The following is a 21,505-nucleotide window of genomic DNA, read 5'->3' on the forward strand; positions in this document are numbered from 1 at the left end:
GTTTGACAGGAGCTAGAATGCAGCTTAAGGTCTAGGTGCTAAAAGGTGCAGTTCAAGGGAGCATGGACTCTCAACCTTCCAACCAAATACCATTTTTGTAATCGTGGAAACATGACCGGCAAAGGAGTCAGCTGTACAAAAATCAAGTTATAGTTTCAGTTGCTAAGGGTTTCAAAAGCAGAAGAAAACATTTTCTTCTTCCCACTAAGAAAAGCTACGAGCTCTGCAGAGGAAGCTGGTGAAGGGTAGCAAAGTGAGCCACTCCAAACCATGCCTTTGTGGCATTTGGCTTATTTTAAAGTGTTTATTTTGCGAACCTACTGACCCAGGGGAAGCTCTGAAAAGAGAAGTCATCCTTTTGTAATGGCAGTTTACGTGTTTAAAGAGATTTTACATTGGAAAGGGAGGCTGTACCAGGAAGAAAGCTATTATCAGACATTCCTTCTTCACCTGGCTTATCTTCCAGGTGGGGCAAATTCGAGCAAACATTTCCTCTTCTCACTTTCCCCTGAATTGCACCCTCCAGCCCCCACCATCCTTNACTTTTGCTTTAATGGGTCTCTAAATGCTGTGACAGATTTTTGGTCAAGTTATTTCCATTAAAAAATTACTGATTTTAAAACTAATACTGATGTTAAAACTAATAACTTAAAACTGCCACACACACAAAGCAAATGGTCCACAAAACATTCTTTCTTCTGAAGGTTTTATGGTGCATTGTTATCAATAACCAGTCTTTTACTATTAAACTTAAGTGGCCAATTGACACAAACAGTTGGGACCATTCTCCCACCAGTGATTAAGACTGGGGTGGCAGAGGGGCATCTGGGTAGCTTGGTTGGTTAAGCGTCCGGCTTCGGCTCAGGTCACGATCTCACGGTTCATGGGTTCGAGCCCTGCATCGGGCTCTGTGCTGCCAGCTCCAAGCCTGGAACCTGCTTTGGATTCTGTGTGTCCTTCTCTCTCTCTCTCTCTCTGACCCTCCCCCACTCAGTCTCTCGCTCTCAAAAATAAAGATTAAAAAAAAAAAGACTGGGGTGGCAGGTGTTGGGGATAATATTCACTTAGCTTTCTGAGCTTTCTGCACAGACGTGGTGATCTTGCCAGCTCCAGTTGCCTTCTTGTCCACTGCTTAGATGACACGCAAAGCAACCATCTGTCTCAGGTCATGAACAGCAAAACAGCCCAGAGGAGGACAGTCAGAGAAGCTCTCGCCACACATGGGCTTTCCAGGAACCGTATCAACACTGCCAACAGCACCAGACTTCAAGAACTTGGGACCATCTTTCAGCTTTTCTTCAGAATGACGACCAGTCTTCTCCTTCCTCTCAGGGAACTTACAGGCGATGTGAGCTGTGTGACAGTCCAGCACAGGTGCATAGCCGGCACTGATTTAACCTGGATGGTTCTGCATAATCACCTGATCTGTGAAGCCAGCGGCTTCCATTGGTGGGTCATTTTTTGCTATCACCAGCCACATGGCCACGACCATTGACAGATGTGTTCTTGACATTGAAGCCCACGTTGTCCCCAGGAAGAGCCTCATTCAGAGCTTCATGGTGCCTTTCAATAGACTTTACTTCAGCTGTAACACTGACTGGAGCAAAAGTGACCACCATGCCAGCTTTAAGAACACCGGTTTTCACTCGACCCACAGGGACAGTACCAATACCACCAATTCCATAGACATCTTCGAGGGGCAGATGCAAGGGCTGGTCAGCTGGACGAGCTGGTGGTAGAATGCGGTCCAGAGCTTCAAGCCGTGTGGTTCCACTGGCACTGTCATCTTCATGGGTGACTTTCCATCCCTTGAACCAAGACGTGTTAGTACTTGGCTCCAGCAAGATGTCACCATTCCAACCAGAAATTGGCACAAATGCTACTGTGTCAGGGTTATAGCCAATTTTCTTACCGTAGGTGCTGACTTCCTTAACGATTTCCTCGTATCTCTTCTGGCTGTAGGGTGGCTCAGTGGAATCCAAGAGTAAGTTGTTTTACACCCAGTGTGTGAGCCAGAAGGGCATGCTCACGGGTTCACCTGCTTCAAATTCGCCAACACCAGCATTAACAACCAGGACAGCACAGGCAGCGTGAGATGTGTAATCATACTTTCGATAAAGTCTCTGTGTCCTGGGGCATCCATGATGGTCACAGAGGACTTCCTGGTCTCGAATTTCCACAGGGACAGATCAATGGTGATACCAAGTTCACGTTCGGCTTTCAGTTGATCCAAGACCCAGGCATACTTGAAGGAGCCTTTTCCCATCTGAGCAGCCTCCTTCCCACATTTTTCGATACTTTTTTTTTTTCTTGTCGCTCCTACCACATGTGTAGATCACATGACCGGCAGGGGTAGGCTGGCCCAAATCTACATGTCCAACGACTACGATGTTGATATGAGTCTCTTCCTTTCCCATTTTGGCTTAGGTTTAGCGGTGGTTTTCTTGACACCTGTCTTCTGACGGCAAACCTATTGCAAAAAAGTTCTCTTTGTTAAAAATATGTATAGCAGCACACAATCACTAAAGTGGCAGATTCTACTTTCAAAAATTTGAACTTTCTGGGGTGCCTGGGTGGCTCAGTTAAGTGTCTGACTCTTAATTTTGGCTTGGGTTATGATCTCACCTTTCATGAAACTCAGCCCTGTGTCAGGCCCAGTATTGACAGCATAGAGCTGGCTTGGGATTCTCTCTCCTCTCTCTGGTCCTCCCTCCCTCTTTACTCTCTCTCTCTCAAAAGAAAAAAAAAACTTAAAAACTTGAACTTTCCGAGTTCTATTAATTTCACACTAAAACTTAAAGTTCAGGGGTGCCTGGCGGCTCAGTCGGTTGAGTGTCTGGCTTTGGCTCAGGTCATGATCTCTCAGTTCGTGATTTCGAGCCCCGCGTTGCGCTTTGTGCTGACAGCCAGCTCAGAGCCTGGAGCCTGTTTTGGATTCTGTGTCTATCCTCTCTCTCTCTGACCCTCCCCTGCCCACGATGTCTCTCTCTCTCAGAAATAAATAAAAAACATTAAAAAAAATAAAGGTAGATTGTTTTAAAAAAATAAATAAAACTTAAAGTTCATTTTTGTCAAATGTGCTTAAGTTACACTTTCTCAATGCTCTGTACTCCCTATGAAAAATAAAGCCTGTTGAATGAATGAACAGAATACCAAGTATCGAGGGCTCCAGCCCGAGAGTCTGGATCACTATGGTCATGAAGATAGCTAACCTGTCCCCAGAAATCACTCTTTCTTTTATTAATAGTACCACATCTCTCTTATCCCAGCTTTTATTTTTTTAAAAATTTCTTTAGTTTTGAGAGAAAGAGAGCAGGGGAGGGGCAGAGAGAGAGAGGGAGAGAGAGAGAATCCCAGACAGGCTCCACACCATCAGTGCAGAGCCCCAAGTGGGGCTTGAACCCACGAACTGCGAGATGATGCTCTGAGGCAAAACCAAGAGTCATATGCCACCCAGGTGCCCCACCCCAGCTTTTAATTGAGTACAGGGCTCCCTAGTTAACAGACCTTATTTCCCAGGTTCTAGTGAAGGTAGCTGTGGCCGCGTGACTAAGTTTTGGCCAATCAGACGTAAGCAGGAGTGACTCAAGTGACTTAAAACAAAAGGGCATGCCTTGGACTTCTTCCCCCTTTGGTGATAAGGACAGAGTCAAGTGGCCAGCCTGGGTCCCTAGATAATCTTGTGGGCCTTCTCACCTCTGAAGTGCTGAATTTGGGAAAAACAAACTTCTCTCTTATTCCAGCCACAGGATTTTTGTTGTTGTTTTTAAGTTTATTTTGAGAGAGAGCACGCACTTGAGCAGAGGAGGAGCAGAGAGAGAGGGAGACAGAGAACCCTCAGCAGGCTCTGCACTGACAGCGCGGGGCTTATTCTCACAAATCACCTGAACTGAAAGTGACAGTTGGACGCTTACCTGACTGAGCCACGCAGGCGCCCCAGCCACACGGTTTTGGATCCCTTGGTCACAGCAGTGTAGCCGGCATCATACCAAGTCTAGCTGTTGGCATGTTGCTTTCTTTCCGGACCAGCCCCATCAAGAACCTTCTACCCACTAAATGATTTAGATGTATTAAGACAACTAAAAAGCCCAATTTGTGTAATTCAGTAACATTTATTTTACATAAAACAATTTTCAAAGAATACATTTAAAAACCATCTTGATACTGATTTTATTGCATTACAAAATATTGAGAGGCACAATTAAGTATTCAAATAAACTGTGAGGGGTTGAGGTGGGGGCTTATGATCACTATCCATGGTGCTCCTTAGTCGCTTAAAGGCTCTGGGAACAAGGGCCTTTACCACGAGGCAGTAGTGCACTTATTTAGTAGGAATAAATCACATAAAATATATACTTTTATACAGAAAGTGTTATTGTATTGTCACTTTCAATTACTTATAAAAACTTCATTTTGAATTGCACAAAAGATCTTTAAAATTGGTAACTCCCAGAAGGCAGGGCTTAGAATGAAGTATCTGTGTAAATAATTCATTACAAATAATTAGGTTTCCTTTTCTCCACAGATAAGAAAAAAAATCTATGAAGAATTGCATTATTCAGATGAGACATTTAAAATAATTTTTCATAGGAAAATAGGTTTCCAGATTCATCCCTAAGTCAGCTAAACTTATTTTCTCCCTACTATGAAACAAATCACAGAATGCCAAAGTTTGAAATCAGAGTACCTATACCACAGCATAATGTGGAAGTGTTTCCATTAATTCATTTTTTGTATCATTCTACCAAAGTATCAAATATTAAAAAGGCACATGGGTACATTCTTCAGAACAGTTTTGGTCATTAAAAAAAAAACAACACCACACATGTATAAGCAGTGATTTCAATCATGTTTAACAACAAAAATATTAAGCAGATTCATCTCAATCCATGTGACACAGATCCCATGAAATTTGTGTAGGCACTTCACTTTCCATAGAATTTCTTGTTCAGCAGGTATATTAGAAGGTTTACATTCACTTTAACCTTATCAAACATCTTCATTACAGCTACTCCTTCATACTGCATCTGAAGTAAATCCTGAAATTGTAAGGAACGTCATTAGACCTCAGATTTGACATTTTGCACACTTGAAAACTTTCTTTTCTTTTAAAATTTGTTTTTATGTTTATTTTTTGAGAGAAACAGAGCGTGAGTGGGGGAAGAGCAGAGAGAGAGCGGGAGACACAGAATCTGAAGCAGTCTCCATGCTCTGAACTGTCAACACAGAGACTATGTGGGGCTCGAACTCAATGACCAGGAGATCATGACCTGAGCTGAAGTTGGATGTGTAACCAACTGAGCCGTCCAGGTGCCCCTTAGAAAACATTCTAGAAGAATCTGTTGACAAAAATAGATTCCATTGACCTTGGGGGGTGGGGGGGATGGATCTTAAACTTTAGTGTGCATGAGAATCATCTGGTTAAAACACAAGCTAGTTAAAACACAAATTGTTGGGTCCTGTGCACTGGAAGTTCTGACTTTGTAGCTCTGGGGAGGGGCCCAAGAATACGCATTTTAACAAGAGCCCATGTGATGATGGCACTGGTGGCCTGAGTGCCATACTTTGAGAAACACTTACCTAAATGAAAGAAAACAGATTTTTAGAAGTGATGAGCACTACATGAAAGAAAACTATCAAGTTAATATCAGATGTATAATTATAATTTTTAAAAATTATTACTTTTAGAGGGAGAGCATACACATGGTGGGGAGGGCAGGCAGAGGGGAGAGAAAGACAGAATCTTAAGCAGGCTCCACACTCAGTGCAGACCCCCACATGGGGCTGGATCTTAGGACCCTGAGATCATCATCTAAGCTGAAATCAAGAGTCTGTCTGCTTAACAGACTGAGTCACCCAGGACACCACCTAACTATAATTTTAATTGAAAAATTCAGAATACAGATAATCCAGCAGGATTGGCCATATCTTTTAGAACAGTGGTGCTTCTTTTTCTTTCTTTCTTTTTTTTTTTTTTTTGAAAGAAAGAGAGGGCACAAGTGAGTGACAAGGAAGAGAGAGGGGAGGAAAGGAGGAAGAGAGATGGGGGAGAGAGTGAATGGAGGAGAGACAGAGGTGGAGAGGGAGAGAGAAGGAATCGAGCTCATCCGCTATGGGGTTCAACCTCATGAACCGTGAGATCATGACCTGAGCTGAAGTCAGATGCTTAACCGACTGAGCCCCCCCAGGCACCCCAGGAACAGTGGTGTTTTCTAAAGTGGAGTGAGCAAGGCTATCCCTTGGGGGTCAAAAAGAGATTGAGAGCTCCTAGTTATTATTTTCTCTTATTCTTTCAACATTTAAATTTTGTATATATATTTCATAAAGTATATTTTGAGCATAGTAGTAGGAACATGTATACTTTATAAATAAGTATGTAAAATGGGCATAAGTAAATGCTCATGTTATTTACTGAAGCTGTGTGCTAGAAATTTGGGGACTACTGTACAAAGCTGGTCTTTCCTGATCTAGACTACTTTCTGTTCCTGTACAGAGAACAAGCCCTTATTCTCAAGTCAGTCTATCATTGTGTGTTTCACTGCCACCATGTAAACAAAGGAGATCAACTCTTGTTCAAATTAGTAACTGGGTCACACGAGTCATATGCATGAGATTCAGCACAATGTTCGCAATAACGTAGACAGGGGGTCTTCCCCAAATAGAAGGTATCATTCTTGAACTGCCCTAGGCTAATACCCAGACCTCATTTTCTTATTCCTAGATCTAGAAACTTCTTGGTTCCATTTTTTAAAAAATTGTAAAAATGTTTTATTTTATTATTTGGCGGGGGGAGAGAGAGAGAGAGAGAGAGAGAGAGAGAGAGAGGGAGAGAGGGAGAGAGAGAGAGAGAGAGAGGAGAGAGAGAATGCCAAGCAGGCTCTTCAGTGTCAGTGCAGAGACTGACGTTGGGTTTTATCCCATGAACCATGAGATCATGACCTGAGCTGTTAACAAGAGTCAGATGCTCTGCTCTACTGACTGAGCTAGCTGGATGCTTAAAGAGTAATATTTAATAGAAAAATTGAAACTAGTAACATGGTTAGGGACCTCTTCCATAAAAGGAGGTCACATAGTAGTAGACTGATCTATCCTCAGAAGTCACATAGTAGACTGATGGGGATGGGAGGGGCTTCTTTCTGAGCTTCCCTTGTAAAACTCTTGGGGCAACATGGAATCCATTCAGCAAAGGTTCTAAAAGTGCCCCGCCACTGCNAACGAAGCCACCCAGGTGTCCCAGGAAACTTCTTGGTTCTTAATGATAATGTCTTGTATCGATATAAAGCAAGGCCACCTGCAGAAGTTGGAATCATTTTTGAGAGAACTTTAGCTGTTCCCAGCTTCCTCCTCCACTTCCTCACATTCCTCCAACTGTACTGAAAGTGAGACACACCTGCAAGTGTCTGCAGGGGAATTAGCTAGGCCCCCAAGGTGAGGAGCAAAGATAATGACCGTACTTGTGGACGGGAGATCAGATTTGAGACTTAGCCCCACCATTTGCTATCTTACAAACTTGCAACATCACACAACCTCTCTGAAGTTGTTTTGTGTAAACTAGGACAACACTGCTAATTTCACAGGGGTGCTATTGGGCAGAGGAGATCAAAGCCCACAAGCCATTTGTAGGCCTCCCCTTGCTTTGTCAAGATCAGCTGGAATCCTGTGAGAGGAGCAACGGAGCAGAAGGATGAAGAGCTTGGACTCCAGCTGCCTCCTGTATAATGGACTCCCTACACCTCAGTTCTTCATCTGGGAAGGTAACAGTGCCAGCCCTGTAGCACTGGATAAACACTGAGCATTATTCGTGTAAGCAGAACATCTTAGGTCACACCCTCCTGTGAGGTATCCTGCCGACAGCTATAGGATACAATTAGGATATAATCTTTAGGAACTGAGGAAAGAGTGGGGAAAAGAAGACCTAGAAACGTAATGTTAGAAGGGACCTCGTTCGTAGCAGCATTCTCAACAATAGCTAAAACATGGAAAGAGCCTAAGTGTCCATTAACGGACGAATGGATCAAGAAGATGTGGTTTATCTATACCATGGAATACTACATGGCAATGAGAAAGAATGAAACCTGGCCATGTGTAGCAACATGGATGGACCTTGAGGGTGTTATGCTGAGCGAAATAAGTCAGGCAGAGAAGGACAAATATCACATGTTTGCACGTATAGGAGGATTAGGAGGAACTTAACTGAGGACCATGGGGGAGAAGAAGGGGGGAAATGGTGGGGGAAAGGGAGAGAGGCAAACCATGAGAGACTCTTGAATGCTGAGAAACAAACTGAGGACTGATGGATGGTGGGGGGGAGGAGGGTGATGGCCATGGAGGAGGGCACTTGTGGGGATGAGCACTGGGTGTTATATGGAAACCAACTTGACAATAAACTATGTGTAAGAAACAAAATTTAAAAAAATTAAAAAAAAAAAGGGACCTCACTTAGTCTTCTTAGAAATTTCTGTCTTTTTGCCAGTTCTTGTCTCACACTAAAGACATGGTCATCAGTAATTCACTTGTTAATGTAATTGAAAGCTGTAAGTATCAGAAGTCTGACTTTAGTAGCTCTTAGATGCTGGAGTGTCTACTGGGGCATTCAACCCGTAGAGGGTGTAATGCTCTGTTGTCACCATCTTGAAATGATCAATAATTCAGAATAAGGGGCTGTACATTTTCATTAAAACATTTTTTAAATGTTTATTTATTTTTGAGAAACACAGAGCATGAGCAGAGAAGGGGCAGAGAGAAAGGAGAGACAGAATCTGAAGCAGGCTCCAGGCTCTGAGCTATCAGCACAGAGCCCGACGTGGGGATCGAACTCATGAACCATGAAATCGTGACCTGAGCCGAAGTCAGATATGCAACCAACTGAGCCATCCAGGCACCCCTTATTTTTTTTAATTAAAAAAAAAATTATTTATTTATTTTTCTGTTTTGTTTTTCATTTTCATTTTGTACCAAGCCTTGCAAATTACGTAGTTAGCCCCGGTGATATGTTAACGACTTTAAAAGTCTGGGCTGTATTAGCCACCTGTATGCAGCTAAGGAGTAACATTTCACAATCAATTCTGTGTACAGATGAACAACATACTGAAACCTTAATGAAGGAGCAAGTGAAGCTTGGTATTTGCACCAGTGTTCAAAGGAAGTGCCCGGGAATTCCCGAGGCCTCTCTGAACAGGTGTCTCCTGGTCACTTGGGATTCATCTGTCCAGTTGATGCTGATCGGTCTTGGGTCATTTCCTTCGTGACAAACACAGGATACATTTTTGCCACTTCTAAAGAACAATGACTAACGAAGGCAGCTCCCTAGGAGCACTTTCTTTACTCTTCCCACATTTATCTAAGTGGCAGAGAAAGTGACTCAAACTTTTCAGTTAAACTGTTAGATGGCTACAATTAGTGATGCTTAAAAATAAGGTAGAAAATTATATTGTTTACTTATGTATACTCTTCATAATTACGTATTATCTTTCCTTTTCTCTCTGAACTCTAATTCACTTCATTATCTCAATGGCCCCTATCATACTCCTTTAGTTCTTGATTTTCTTTGTAAGCTACAAGCAACGCTAGACGGGAAAGAAGGGCATTGGCATTTGCTCCTAGGAGGGGGCAATCATCTCAGGGTTCTCAGCCAGGGGCTCAGCGGCCAGTGAGGCTAGAACTTGTCCCTTGCAAGGTGTGCGGAGATGGTGTGCGGAGATAAATACAGGACACCTGGGTACCATTTTACTAGTAGTTTGGGACCCAGGTAAATAGGTGTTATTTCCACTGAAAATCCCTTAAGTGAAAAAGAAAAACTCAATTGCGTCTTTTAATTGATCCATTGCTAAGGATTAAGAGCTTGGCCAGAGGTGAACTTGAACATGTGGTTGTGCTCTCCTTTCATTTTTTCTTTCTTGTTCTTTTTGGGCATAGAAACTGGATGCCTCTGTTCAAGTCTATTTGGCTTAAATGTGGTTCTCACAAGGAAACGACAAAAATTCAGACTGTAGAAAACATTTTTCTACTTGTTGCAACTATGTTGCACAACGTCTTATGTGCGTAAGCACTTAAAAAGATTTAATCAACTAATGTAAAAATGATTCTAGGAAGGAGGAAGAAGGAGAAATAAAGTCAGGAAAGTTCCAATCCTGGGCATATGTAGTCTCAGAAAGAAATCCAAGCTTCTAATAAAAGAAAACTTTTGGGGCACCTGGCGGCTTAGTTCAGTTAAGCATCTGACTTTGGCTTAGGTCGTGATGTGATAGTTTGTGAGTTCAAGCCCCACATTGGGCTCTCTGCTGTCAGCGCAGAGCCTACTTCGGTTCTTCTGTCCCCCTCTCTTCTGCCGCTCCCCTGCTCAAGTATCTCTCATAAACAAACAAATAAATAAAAACATTAAAAAATAAAAGTAAAAATAAAAAAAGAAAACTTTCCATTCTTAATAGCTTTGGATACTTTTATACTACTTTTTCCCTCTAAGCATCAAAATGGAAACATGACAGAAAAACTGACTGCTATGGTTTGCCATCTGAAAGTGTTTCAAGTTCTACTATTTTGAAAAACCAGAGCTTTTAAAAAATCATCAAAGCTTAAAAGGCCAATATTGGCAAATAAGGCTTGCAGCGGTCTTCTGTTATACCTCTGTGTGGTCATGAAGAGTGCAAGCCAGGAGAGGCACAAATAACCCACATTATAAAACTCAGCCCCACTTTGCAGAAGTCCCAGCATACCTGAATATTGAGCTGTACCTTCTCCATCTCAACACCAAGGAATTTTGATCTGACATCAAAGATGCCCACATCTTCAGTAGATATGATATCAAATGTAACATTTTTAAACCTGGCGAAAAAAAGGACATTCATACGCGTTACTGCAAATAAATGTGTTAACGCAATTCACTGACGGAATGCTTAGGAAAAGGTTCACGGGAAAATCCTAAGGAAGTCTCCCCAGCCTCCCATTGTTCCGCTTCCCTACTCTGCTCACTAAAACTAGATTTCATAGCTCTCGTTGAGACTGTAGCCTACAGCACCAAAGTAGATGCTTTATTACAGAAGAAATGCTATTAAATATGGTCCTTGCTCTTAGAGAGCATAAAATATAGTTGGCATTAGGAGGTTCGTAGAACATGAGAATTCAATACTGACTTCTGCTGAGAGGCCCACCGAATATTTTAATGATTACTTCTACAGAAACTATAAAGATGAAGAAGCATTTTCTCTGAGTCGGTATAGTTGAGAGACAAGATCTGCTGGGAAAAACGGAACAGAAACCAGGCCTGGCGGGAGGGCGGTGGGGGCGGGGGGGTGGAATGTGGCTGCCCACAACAGTGATGGGGCACAAGGCTCACAGTTCCTGGAAAACAGAGAACCATCTTGCTGCTGGTGGGGGCTGTGGAGGAGGGTTTCCATTTTCCCCTGTCCCTCAAACACACGCCAGTAGCACACTGCCAGAGTGGACCCAGGTGTTGGCACACAGTCGGTGGCTTTGAAATGAGAAAGATACTACTGCAAATAACTCTCATCTATCAAGACAAAAAAGACAGCCTTTCATTCTCGCTGCTATGACTCAGTTTTTCTGGAGGCAAATGGGAGGCTGGCAAATCCAAACGCACTGGGCCAGCCACGGGAAACATGGCTTGCTCAGCGCTTCATACGGCCCACGGCACCAGATGCTCAGGGTCTGATGGCAGACCAGAAGATTACAATACATACACGTCCCCCCTGTTATCTGTAATCAGTGGTAAGCCTTGAAAGACCAAAGGAAGCCCTTTTCAAAGGCCACAGGAAACCCAAAGAAGTGAGTCAGATGTTATGGCAGCGATTAGAGGGTGTGTGTAATTCCATGCAGATTCCAGGTCGCACTCACTGGTTGGTCTGAAGGTCGTCTATCCCCAGTAGGACTCCCTTCTCGTGCAGCTTTGCAGCCGTGTACCTCACCGGCTTAGCTCTCTTCGTTCCTTTGGGTTCTCCTTTTCCATCTAGCTTAATTGACCTTCGGGAATTTCTGACAAAATAAGAATAAAGCATCTATTGTCACAATGGCAAACTCAGAGATTCTGGTGTCCACCGCTGTTCACGTTGGCTCCCACTGCACTGAGTATGAAGTTTAAAAAAAAAATTTTTTTTAAACCTTTATTTATCATTGAGAAAACGAGCATGAGTGGGGGAGGGGCAGACAGAGGGGGAAACACAGAATCTGAAAAGCAGGCTCCAGGCTCTGAGCTGTCAGCACAGAACCCGATGTGGGGCTTGAACCCAGGAACCGTGAGATCATGACCTGAGCCAAAGTCAGACGCTCCACCGAATGAGCCACCCAGGCGCCCCGGAGTATGAAACTTTTTATTCTGTGACAGCAAGGGACAGTTTTCCCTAGACTGTACAATCTCACTACTGCAATGTAAGAGAAAGCTATTAACAAAGTGACTGAACTCTGAATGACAGACTAATATTTTTCATAAAGCTTTATTTTCTCAGGCATACTAAGTGGCGATAGTAAGTCATTTTACAAGCACGTTTGGTTTCATAATATGGACTGTGTACTCCCAAGTAAAGGTATTTCTAGGACTGTTTTACTTTATTTAATAAATACTATGTGGCCAGCAATGTTCTAAGTGGCTTTATGAATATTACCTCACATTTGCAAAATCAACATTTCCATAGTGCTTTGAAATAAATAAATTCCTTTATTACTTCATTTAGCTTTCATAATAATACTTGTGAGGCCGGTACTCTTATTGCCACCTTAAAGATGAGAAAATTGAAGCTATGGAGAAGTTTACTGGGCTGGGTTATGGATCACACAACGTAAGAAAAGAATTAGAACACAAATCTAGCTCGCCTAACTGCAAAACTTGTAAAATGCCTTCAAGTGGTTTCAAGTAAAAACAACCTCTGTAACAACCTTATTTCTACTGGGTATTATTAGCTTGATCAACTTCTTCCTTTCAGGAATACAGTGAAAGTAATTTATAGGCTTCAAGCGAATGAATTAAAATTCAGAACTAGTGGGGCCCAAATAAAGGAGGTTTAAATTTGGTTATTTCCCTTCATCAAATCTTCTATGATTAATGCAAATGATTATTCCATACAGCACTATTTCTTATTGTCAGTCTGACTACACCAATTACATGAAAATATCATATTACATATTTAATGGGTAACTAAAATTTGATTAGTATCAACCAAAGAATACTCATTAAAAGTGGCTCTGTTGTGCATAAAAAAACTTGTAATATGTATGCTAATGGATAATTATGGGAAACTGCCAAATTTTGTCTTTTATGTAAATAATAATTAAAATTTTTTTTTAATGTTTATTCATTCTTGAGAGAGAGACACACACACAGACTGTGAACAAAGGAGGAGAGGAGAGAGAGGGAGACAAAGAATCTGAAGCAGGCTCCAGGTTCTGAGCTGTCAGCACAGAGCCCAAATGTGGGGATTGAACCCATGAACCGTGACATTATGACCTGAGCCGAAGTCATATGCTTAACCAACTGAGCCACCCAGGCAGCCCATCAATAATAAGTTTTTAAAACCACTAAGTAATTTAAAATCATTAGGCTGTATTCTGCTATTAGCAAATACCTGACTTATCTAAACGTGTTTACTGTAAATATTAAAAAAGTAAGAGTAGCTTTTAATTCTTTTAATCATAGTGTTTGGTCTCTTTGAGTAAAAGAGACCAAAGGGAAAACGAGAGTGCTTCTCTAAGCATTAAAGCTACTTGTGTAAAATACAACAGGTTGAACTACATGAATTTCAGTGCTGATGGGCACTTAAAAAGTTTCTAAATGCACTCCTGACTTCTTAGATCCCAGTAGCAAAATCACAAAATCGAGAGTCTGGTTTTTTGGTTATAAAATAAACCAATGAATTTGCTTCCAAACCCCATCATCCAGGTGTGCAAAATAATTGACAGCCATATAAATCATGACATTATAAATGGATATATGACTTTAACTTACCGTCTTTTTAAGTTGTCTAAGCAAGTCTTTATGTAGGTGTCATAATAATTAATTTGCTCTTCATAAAATGCCGCCTTCTCATTAAGTGCATTCAGGGTCTGCTGAAGTTTTGCCAATTCAGCTTTTCGAAGCTTACGATGTATTCTTTGATGTAGAATGTCCTTAAAAAAAAAAAAAAAAAGTAAAGGCTATGATATGACATTTAAGAAGTTCACTTTATGATATTGCCAATTTGGGACCAAGAAGAATGTTGACTATCAAGTCACTATTTGTGACAGTTAACCTGTAACTTCCCTTAGTCACCTTATTTTAATGCTTTTTTTAAAAAAAATATATTTTTTAAGTTTAACTTAAGCAATCTGTACACCCAACATGGGGCTTAAACTTACCACCCAGGATCAAGAGCTGCATATTTTACCAAGTGAGCTAGCCAGGTGCCCCGTTATTTCTGCAAACTAAGGTGTTCACCCCCTTCCTTAATTCATGTTAGCAGAGTTGCTAAAATTTATTTTTGTCTTGATGGAAAAGAAGAGAAGCATTTTTAGAATAAGCATACAATTAAATAGTGTTTTAAAAGGGGCACCAGGAAGACTTTACTAGGAGACAGCACTTTCTTCAAAATGTTTTCAACATTCCACTTTGAAGAATACCTTACCTGAAAAGGTTTACATGCATTATTGCATTCATTTTAGAAGTAAGTAAAGAAAAAAACAATGCATTTTTAAATCTGGGGAATATTTCTTTCCTTTTCTTTTTTCTTTTCCTTTCCTTTCCTTTATTTCCTTTTCTTTTCTTTTCTCTTCTCCCTCCCTCCCTCCCTTCCTTATCTGGGAAATATTTCTGAAGGTGTGCAAAAACAACTGAGCTCTCAACACTGATTGGCAAGATTGAGCTTTGGTGACTATTGCTTGGATTTAAATAGAATTCCTAGAACATCGAGTCATTCCAGCTACTCACAAATTACAAGAGCTATGCTCTATTTAACCTTATAAGACATAAGATTTATTTGTAAATAAATAACTGGTAAATCATGAAAATGCTGCTTGTTTAATATTATTTTCCCTATGTGGACAAATGAAAAACATTCCCCTAGGAATCCAGACAGACATACACATACCCTTAAGTAAAAATTGTCCATTAACATAATCTTTTGGAGGATAACTTCATGACAGCCTTTTTTCAAAGGCAAAAACATTAATTTCTCTATTATATGTTCGCAAAGAGAAATATTTTCCACACCAGATCTATAGAAAGAAATGTGGCTTCCCGTGAGTCACTTAGGCTAGGAGGAGTGAGCCTATACTGCAAGAAGTGACTGTAACTTTCCATGCACAAAAGAAACAGTTGATTTTCCACCAAGAAGGTATGATAATTTATTATTTTTTTTTCTGATCACTTAACTGCTTTGAACCTCCAGACCCATTTTAATTTGCATGTTTGGATAAAAAGAATGAAATGTTCTTTGACCCAAATATATATTTCCTTATCCTTGGCAAACAGATCTCAGCCATTTCCTGTGATGTTTCCTCGCACTAATTTGAGATCCTTTTCTCAGGAAGTTTCCCAACTGTAACAATACGTGATGAGAAAACAGAGAGCAACATTTAAGTCTCAAGTGCATTTAGACTCAATTGCTCAGAGGCAAATTCTCAGGGACACAGAGTTATCATCTCAGTGGCAGGTCCTAAGAGCAACTGGGCTATCTGACAACTTGAGAGAGAACTCTCATAGAAGTGTCATTTTTAAAACTATTAGGTACTGGGAAAAACAAAAACAAAAACAAAGAAACTAGTAAGTACTGGAGCACCTGACTGGCTCAGTCAGTGGAGCATTTGACTCTTGACCTTGGTGTTGTAGGTTTGAGTCCCACATTGAGTAATGAGATTATTAAAAAAAAAATCTTTGGGACACCTGGGTGGCTCAGTCGGTTGAGCGTTCAACTTCGGCTCAGGTCATGATCTCACGGTTCGTGGGTTCGAGCCCCACATCGAGCTCTGTGCTGACAGCTCAGAGCCTGGAGCCTGTTTCGGATTCTGTATCTCCCTCTCTCTCTGACCCTCCCCTGCTCACGCTGTCTCTCTCTCTCTCAGAAATAAATAAAACATTAAAAAATAAAAAAAATAAAAAGTAATCTTTAAAAACTCCCACAAAAGTGGGTGTCGTTTTAAAAGTATAGATGAAACTTGTCTATTCCATTTCCTGAGCATTTATTTCTGGCATGTCAAATGACTTGGGAAAGTTGTGATTTTTCTCTATTAAAAGTTACCATCCGGGTGGCTCACTTGGTTAAGCATCGGACTTTGGCTCAGGTCTTGATCTCATGGTTTGTGAGTTAGAGCCTCACATTGGGCTCTGCCGTCAGTGCAGCGTCTGCTTCAGATCCTCTGTCCCTTTCTCTCTTTGTTCCTCCCCCGCTTGTTCTCTCTCAAAATAAATAAATAAACTTACCATCAAGGGCCATGGAACCCTTAAAAATCTGTAATATTGGGACACCTGGGTGGCTCAGTTGATTAAATGTCTGGCTCTTGATTTTGGGTCAGGTCATAGTCTAATAGTCATGGGATTGAGCCCTGCATGGGGCTCTGTGCTGAGCGTGGAGCCTACTTGGGATTCTCTCTCTCCCTCTCTGTCTCTCCCCTAATTGCATAAATGCTCTCTCTCTCAAAATAAATAAATAAATGTTAAAAAAAAAATCAAGCAAAACGATCCTTTAAAAAAGTTAAATAGGGGCGCCTGGGTGGCTTAGTCGGTTAAGCGTCCGACTTTCGCTTAGGTCNTAAAAAAAAAATAAAAATAAAAAAATAAAAAAGTTAAATAAAAATCTGTAATCTTGACCGTGGCATTACAACTATGAATCTGTCATGTCATCTCACAGAGTGCATAGCATGTGACCAACGATTGGCAAGTGTCTGCCTGTTAAGTGGAGAAGGAAGAATACTATTTGCAAAAACCTTGGCAATCTCATTGAGGATGTCTTGGTATTTATTTTTGGATGACACGTGTCCAGTCTGTTCCAAAGTCCGAAGATTCCTCTGGATTTTCCTCTTCTTCTGCTCCAAGGGAAGCTGTGCATCTTCCATCATAGACTGGCTATGCTTCATTTCTTCTGGAGCCTGGGAATCTAGAATTGCACGGCTCTCCATGTCTCTGGCATGATTTGCTTCCTGAAAAGGGAACATCAAGATGTTGACTTTTCTTTGATTCCTCCGTCTCACAAACTCAGCTGTGTAGGCCGAGATAATGTCAAAATAAAAGAAGTCCTCAAGTCAGAGTCCGACAGCCACAATCAATGCGTGTTCCCCATGGACTTTGACGTAGGTCTTTGGGAAGGGATTATTTTATCTTTTTGAGAAATACAGCAGTGGTGGCAGGCCTACTTTGGGCAAAATTCTCAATGGCTTACTCGAGTGCCAAGATGACAGATTACCTTAGTGACGAACATACTCCAGGGGGTAACTGATGTTTTATAATTCCCTGGATGGAAGGATTTCAATTGCTGGAGAGTCCAGCTGAGGAAACATTATTCATTACAATTACAGCTAACACCCTGAACATCCAGAGCCTAACTAAACTCTCACACCACAGCCATATTTAAGGAGATTTGTAAGCCATGAAGGCAGAGACCTTTGTTTCAATGAGGGAATAATTCTCAAACTACCAACTCTGAAAAACCTGCAGGGTTTCTCTGAACCAAAAGGGAATAAGAATATTCTAGCTCATAGTAAATTCCCAAATAAGTGAAGGGTAAATGAATGAACAGAATTTGGACAGACTGTTCAAAAACAGTATTCGAAGGAGACTGGCAATCTTCCCATTTCATTCAATAGGCAATTGACACACACAATAAATAAAGTCTAAGGATACAAACATTATTAGATGACAGACCGGTATCATGTACACAGGAACAGTTTACCAAGCCAGCAGTAAATAACAATAGTAACTGTAGCACCGAATATGCTACTGAACCTCTAATATGAGCCAGATACTATTCTACTCACTTAACATGTTTTAACTCATTTGTTCCTACTGTGAATTAAGCACTATTATTATACTCATTTTATAGCTGAAAAGTGAGGCTCAGAGATATTTCTAAGTGCCCAGAATTACACAACTAGGAGGTGTGCAGGGGTTTACTTGACCTTAGAAGTTTGCATTCTTAGTGACTATGCTACATTTGGGAAAGAATTAAACATTCAATACGGACTACATACACTTTTCTTAGTAAATTAGGATATTCCACTCACACTGCTTAAAAATATTCACACATCAACCAACATGAGATAACTTGTAGTTTTATTTTTATATATTTTTAAAATTAAAAACTGACAATCATTTCTTGGCAACCAATTGAATTAAAATGATCCAGGGGGCACCTGGTGCCTCAGTCAGTTAAGCATCTGACTCTTGATCTCAGCTCAGGTCATGATCTTACCATTCCTGAGGTTAAGCCCTGCATTGGGCTTGCTGTTGTCAGTGCAGAGCCCGCTTTGGGTCCCCATCTTTCTTCGCCCCTCCCCCACTCGTGCTCTTGCTCTCTCTCTTTCTCTCAAAAATAAACAAACATTTAAAAAAGTAAAACCTTTAAAAAGTAAAATTCAGGAAAGTTATGGGTAGCTCTGCCAGGAAGTACCTAATTAGATAATTTTGTTGTCTTTTTTTAGGGAGTGACAATTATTGATAACTAAAGCAACAACAGTGAATTAATTTCATTAAAAATGAACAAAAAAAAGATTTTAATGCAAGATTGTGAATCTTTAGTTGCTTACACCAGGGTAATGGTGCTCTAACTTGATGGACAAAAGACATGTGCTCATGAAGCATTTAGAAAACAGTCTTCAAGTGTGAGACACTTCTTTGTTTCAAATAAGCCAGTGTGGGGGCGCCTGGGGGGCTCAGTCAGTTAAGCGTCCGACTTCGGCTCAGGTTATGATCTCACGGTTTGTGAGTTCGAGCCCGGCATCAGGCTCTGTGCTGACAGCTAGCTCAGAGCCTGGAGCCTCCTTCGGATTCTGTGTCTCCCTCTCTCTCTGCCCCTCCCTCAATCATGCTCTCTCTCTCTCTCTCTCTCTCTCTCTCATAAAAATAAACAAACTTAAAAAAAAAGCCAGCGTGTAAAACATGAAAGGTATTTTCCTATATCCTACTGACCAGAACTATCTTGTAACAGCTTACCTGCCCACCCACACAGAATGATAAAGTTTACAGTGAACATTCAGAGGCTGTGAAAGACCCAGAACTATCTTGGTACTCTAGGACAAAATTACATTCAGCATAAATTTGGTGCTGCATTTTCTATTTCATTTCCTTGGATAGGGATTTTATTCATTTACTTATTTTGGATAGGGATTTTATATATATGACTCAACTCATATGGCTAGAATTAGAGATAAAAATTCCATACCTTTAAACCATGTCAGTTATACTGTTTTTGAGATAAGAGTGAACATGAGGATTAATAAAGTCAACACATACACATGAGACTTATTATTTTACATTCAAAGACCAATTGATTACCTCCGTTGGCGTTGCTGGCGTCTCCAAGATTTCTGTCAGTGTGTTCCCTGGTTGGTTCCGAATGACATCAATGATCAGCTTTTTGGTCCTTACAAAATTGAGAAGGAAGAGACAGACTTTCAGACAGCAGTCCTGATGCACAACTATCTGCTTCTCGGGAAGGAGGGCGCATGCGTGCACACACACACACACACATACACACACACACACACACACACACACAATCCCTTAAGATTGTGCTCCCTTAAGGCTCCTGCAAGTTTGTGAATGCTGGATAATTGAAGTCTGGGTTTTACATACTTGTTGCTGTGGGATTATGCTGTCAGTAACATGGGGACAGGTGTGTCATAAGTTTCCTTATCTAAACACTTTTTCTGCTTTGTAGACTGAGCCTACTACTGATGCGCAGGACGGACTAGTGCTGCTGATACAGCCTGCTACTCTAGAGGATGCAGAAATGGTATCCAATACCCTTCCCCCTTTCCTGGCTTTAATAACCCTTAAGCTTTTGAGCCTGTTTAATACATCCTAAGCCTTTAGGAGCCAGTCCAACGGTTACCTTCCCTGCTCCGGGAAAGTTATGAAACAGTGTGAAGGCCAGTAGGAGCGAGCGGTCCCAGATGGGCTGTGGGGCTTTGGCCGCTGGCTGACAGAGCAGTTGGGAGGACAGTGTTCTAGAACCTCAGGCCCGTGGAAGAGCTGACAAGTAGGCTTGTGTCCCTGCCTTCAGGTGGTAGCAAACAGAAGAGCTGTTCAATGACACGTCAGCGGCTAGCAAACTCAGCTGGAGGTGCTAAAGCCACACTGCTTTTCCCCTTGTGTCCTTTATGAAGTCGGCCGCCCCTTCCTACAAATATCAGGTTATGTAATTATATGAAAAGATTTCAACATAAAAGGCAAGCGGTCAAGTCTGTGTACTCTTACACGAGTGGGAAAAATATTATTGGTTATAGCTTCCTTTCCAAAAAATGGAAACATAAACAGAAGCTGCCTAAAATTATCAAGAGGTCTGATCGATGACTGAAGTTTCACTTTTTTGCTGCTCTATGGTATTTAACCTCATTTGTTTCAAAGGCATTGTGTGACATCACTGGGTGATATAGTCCTCCTTCATCTACAGCAGGAAATGTTCACACGGCATGAAAATTAGAAAACGAAAACAAAACAACGTTCCCGTTTTGAAACATTGGGGCAAATGACAGAGGAAATCCTCAAGGCTAATTCCAAAAATATTCTTTTTGAAAATAGGATAAAATCCAATAAACCATCTGTAAACATTTTTGTCATTTATTTATTCCAAGTCTGTATGAGAAGATCTATTAGAGCCTTTTCCTCTGGCCTGTGACCCTTCACTTCTGGGGGATTTACAGGCTGTCTGGGAATGTACAGATACTCCTCCGAGAGTCAAAGGTGGACACACAGCTAATTATAGCCTTCTGGGTGAGGGCGCTGTTCCTAAGGCGGCTGTAGCTTAGAGAGCTGAGTTTTGTTTTTTCCTCATGCTACTCCCTCTACCAATCATCATGAGTGTATTGAGTAGGAACACCAAGTTATATATAAAAACGTCGGATGGTTTTAAAAATGTAAACACCGTGATGGTTTCATAGTTGAAATGATATTCTAGGAACTACTTCTTATATGTTTCCAGGAAACTCCCAGCTCATCTCTTAAGAGAGGGTATCTGATGACCAAAATGACTAGGGTCACTGAAGCATGCTGTGCAAGGAACAAAGAATGTTTGTTAAGGAGTTGCTCAAGGACAAACTGCCTATACTGCATTTTTGTCTTGGAATCCTACTTTAGGTCAAGGCTGTGGAATCCCCTGCCAAAGTTCTCGCCCAGACATCTTGCATGTAAGAACTGTCCTGTTTCAGGACAGGGAACTCACTATCTCCTCCTACAGTATGCCTAATAGTTATGGGTACTGGGGTCAGACAGATCGAAGGTCCAACTGGGGCTCCTGCTGCTTACTAGTCGTGAGGACTTGTTGTTGTTGTTCTGAGAGAGAGAGAGACAGTGTGAGCAGGGGAGGGTCAGAGA

At 41.3% G+C, this 21,505-nt stretch overlaps 1 protein-coding gene and 1 pseudogene across 1 annotated transcript in view; both read right to left on the reverse strand.

The window, feature by feature from the left end:
* Positions 1–1,060: 1,060 nt before the first annotated feature.
* On the reverse strand, positions 1,061–2,417 carry LOC144228030 (elongation factor 1-alpha 1 pseudogene; annotated as a pseudogene).
* A 2,413-nt stretch (positions 2,418–4,830) lies between these two features.
* The window catches only part of IQGAP2 (IQ motif containing GTPase activating protein 2), a 294,214-nt gene continuing 277,539 nt past the window's right edge, over positions 4,831–21,505 (reverse strand). Inside the window, exons 31-36 of the mRNA XM_077759841.1 lie at positions 19,466–19,553; positions 16,903–17,115; positions 13,952–14,112; positions 11,851–11,988; positions 10,713–10,821; positions 4,831–5,039 (exon numbers count right to left, since the gene is read on the reverse strand). Of these exons, the coding sequence (XP_077615967.1) occupies positions 4,926–5,039; positions 10,713–10,821; positions 11,851–11,988; positions 13,952–14,112; positions 16,903–17,115; positions 19,466–19,553 (823 nt within the window). The 3' untranslated portion in view covers positions 4,831–4,925. The remainder of the gene's footprint in view (positions 5,040–10,712; positions 10,822–11,850; positions 11,989–13,951; positions 14,113–16,902; positions 17,116–19,465; positions 19,554–21,505) is intronic.

The sequence above is a fragment of the Crocuta crocuta genome, unplaced genomic scaffold (assembly GCF_008692635.1).
Source record: "Crocuta crocuta isolate KB4526 unplaced genomic scaffold, BGI_CrCroc_1.0 scaffold162, whole genome shotgun sequence".
In the NCBI taxonomy this organism is placed as follows: domain Eukaryota; kingdom Metazoa; phylum Chordata; class Mammalia; order Carnivora; family Hyaenidae; genus Crocuta; species Crocuta crocuta.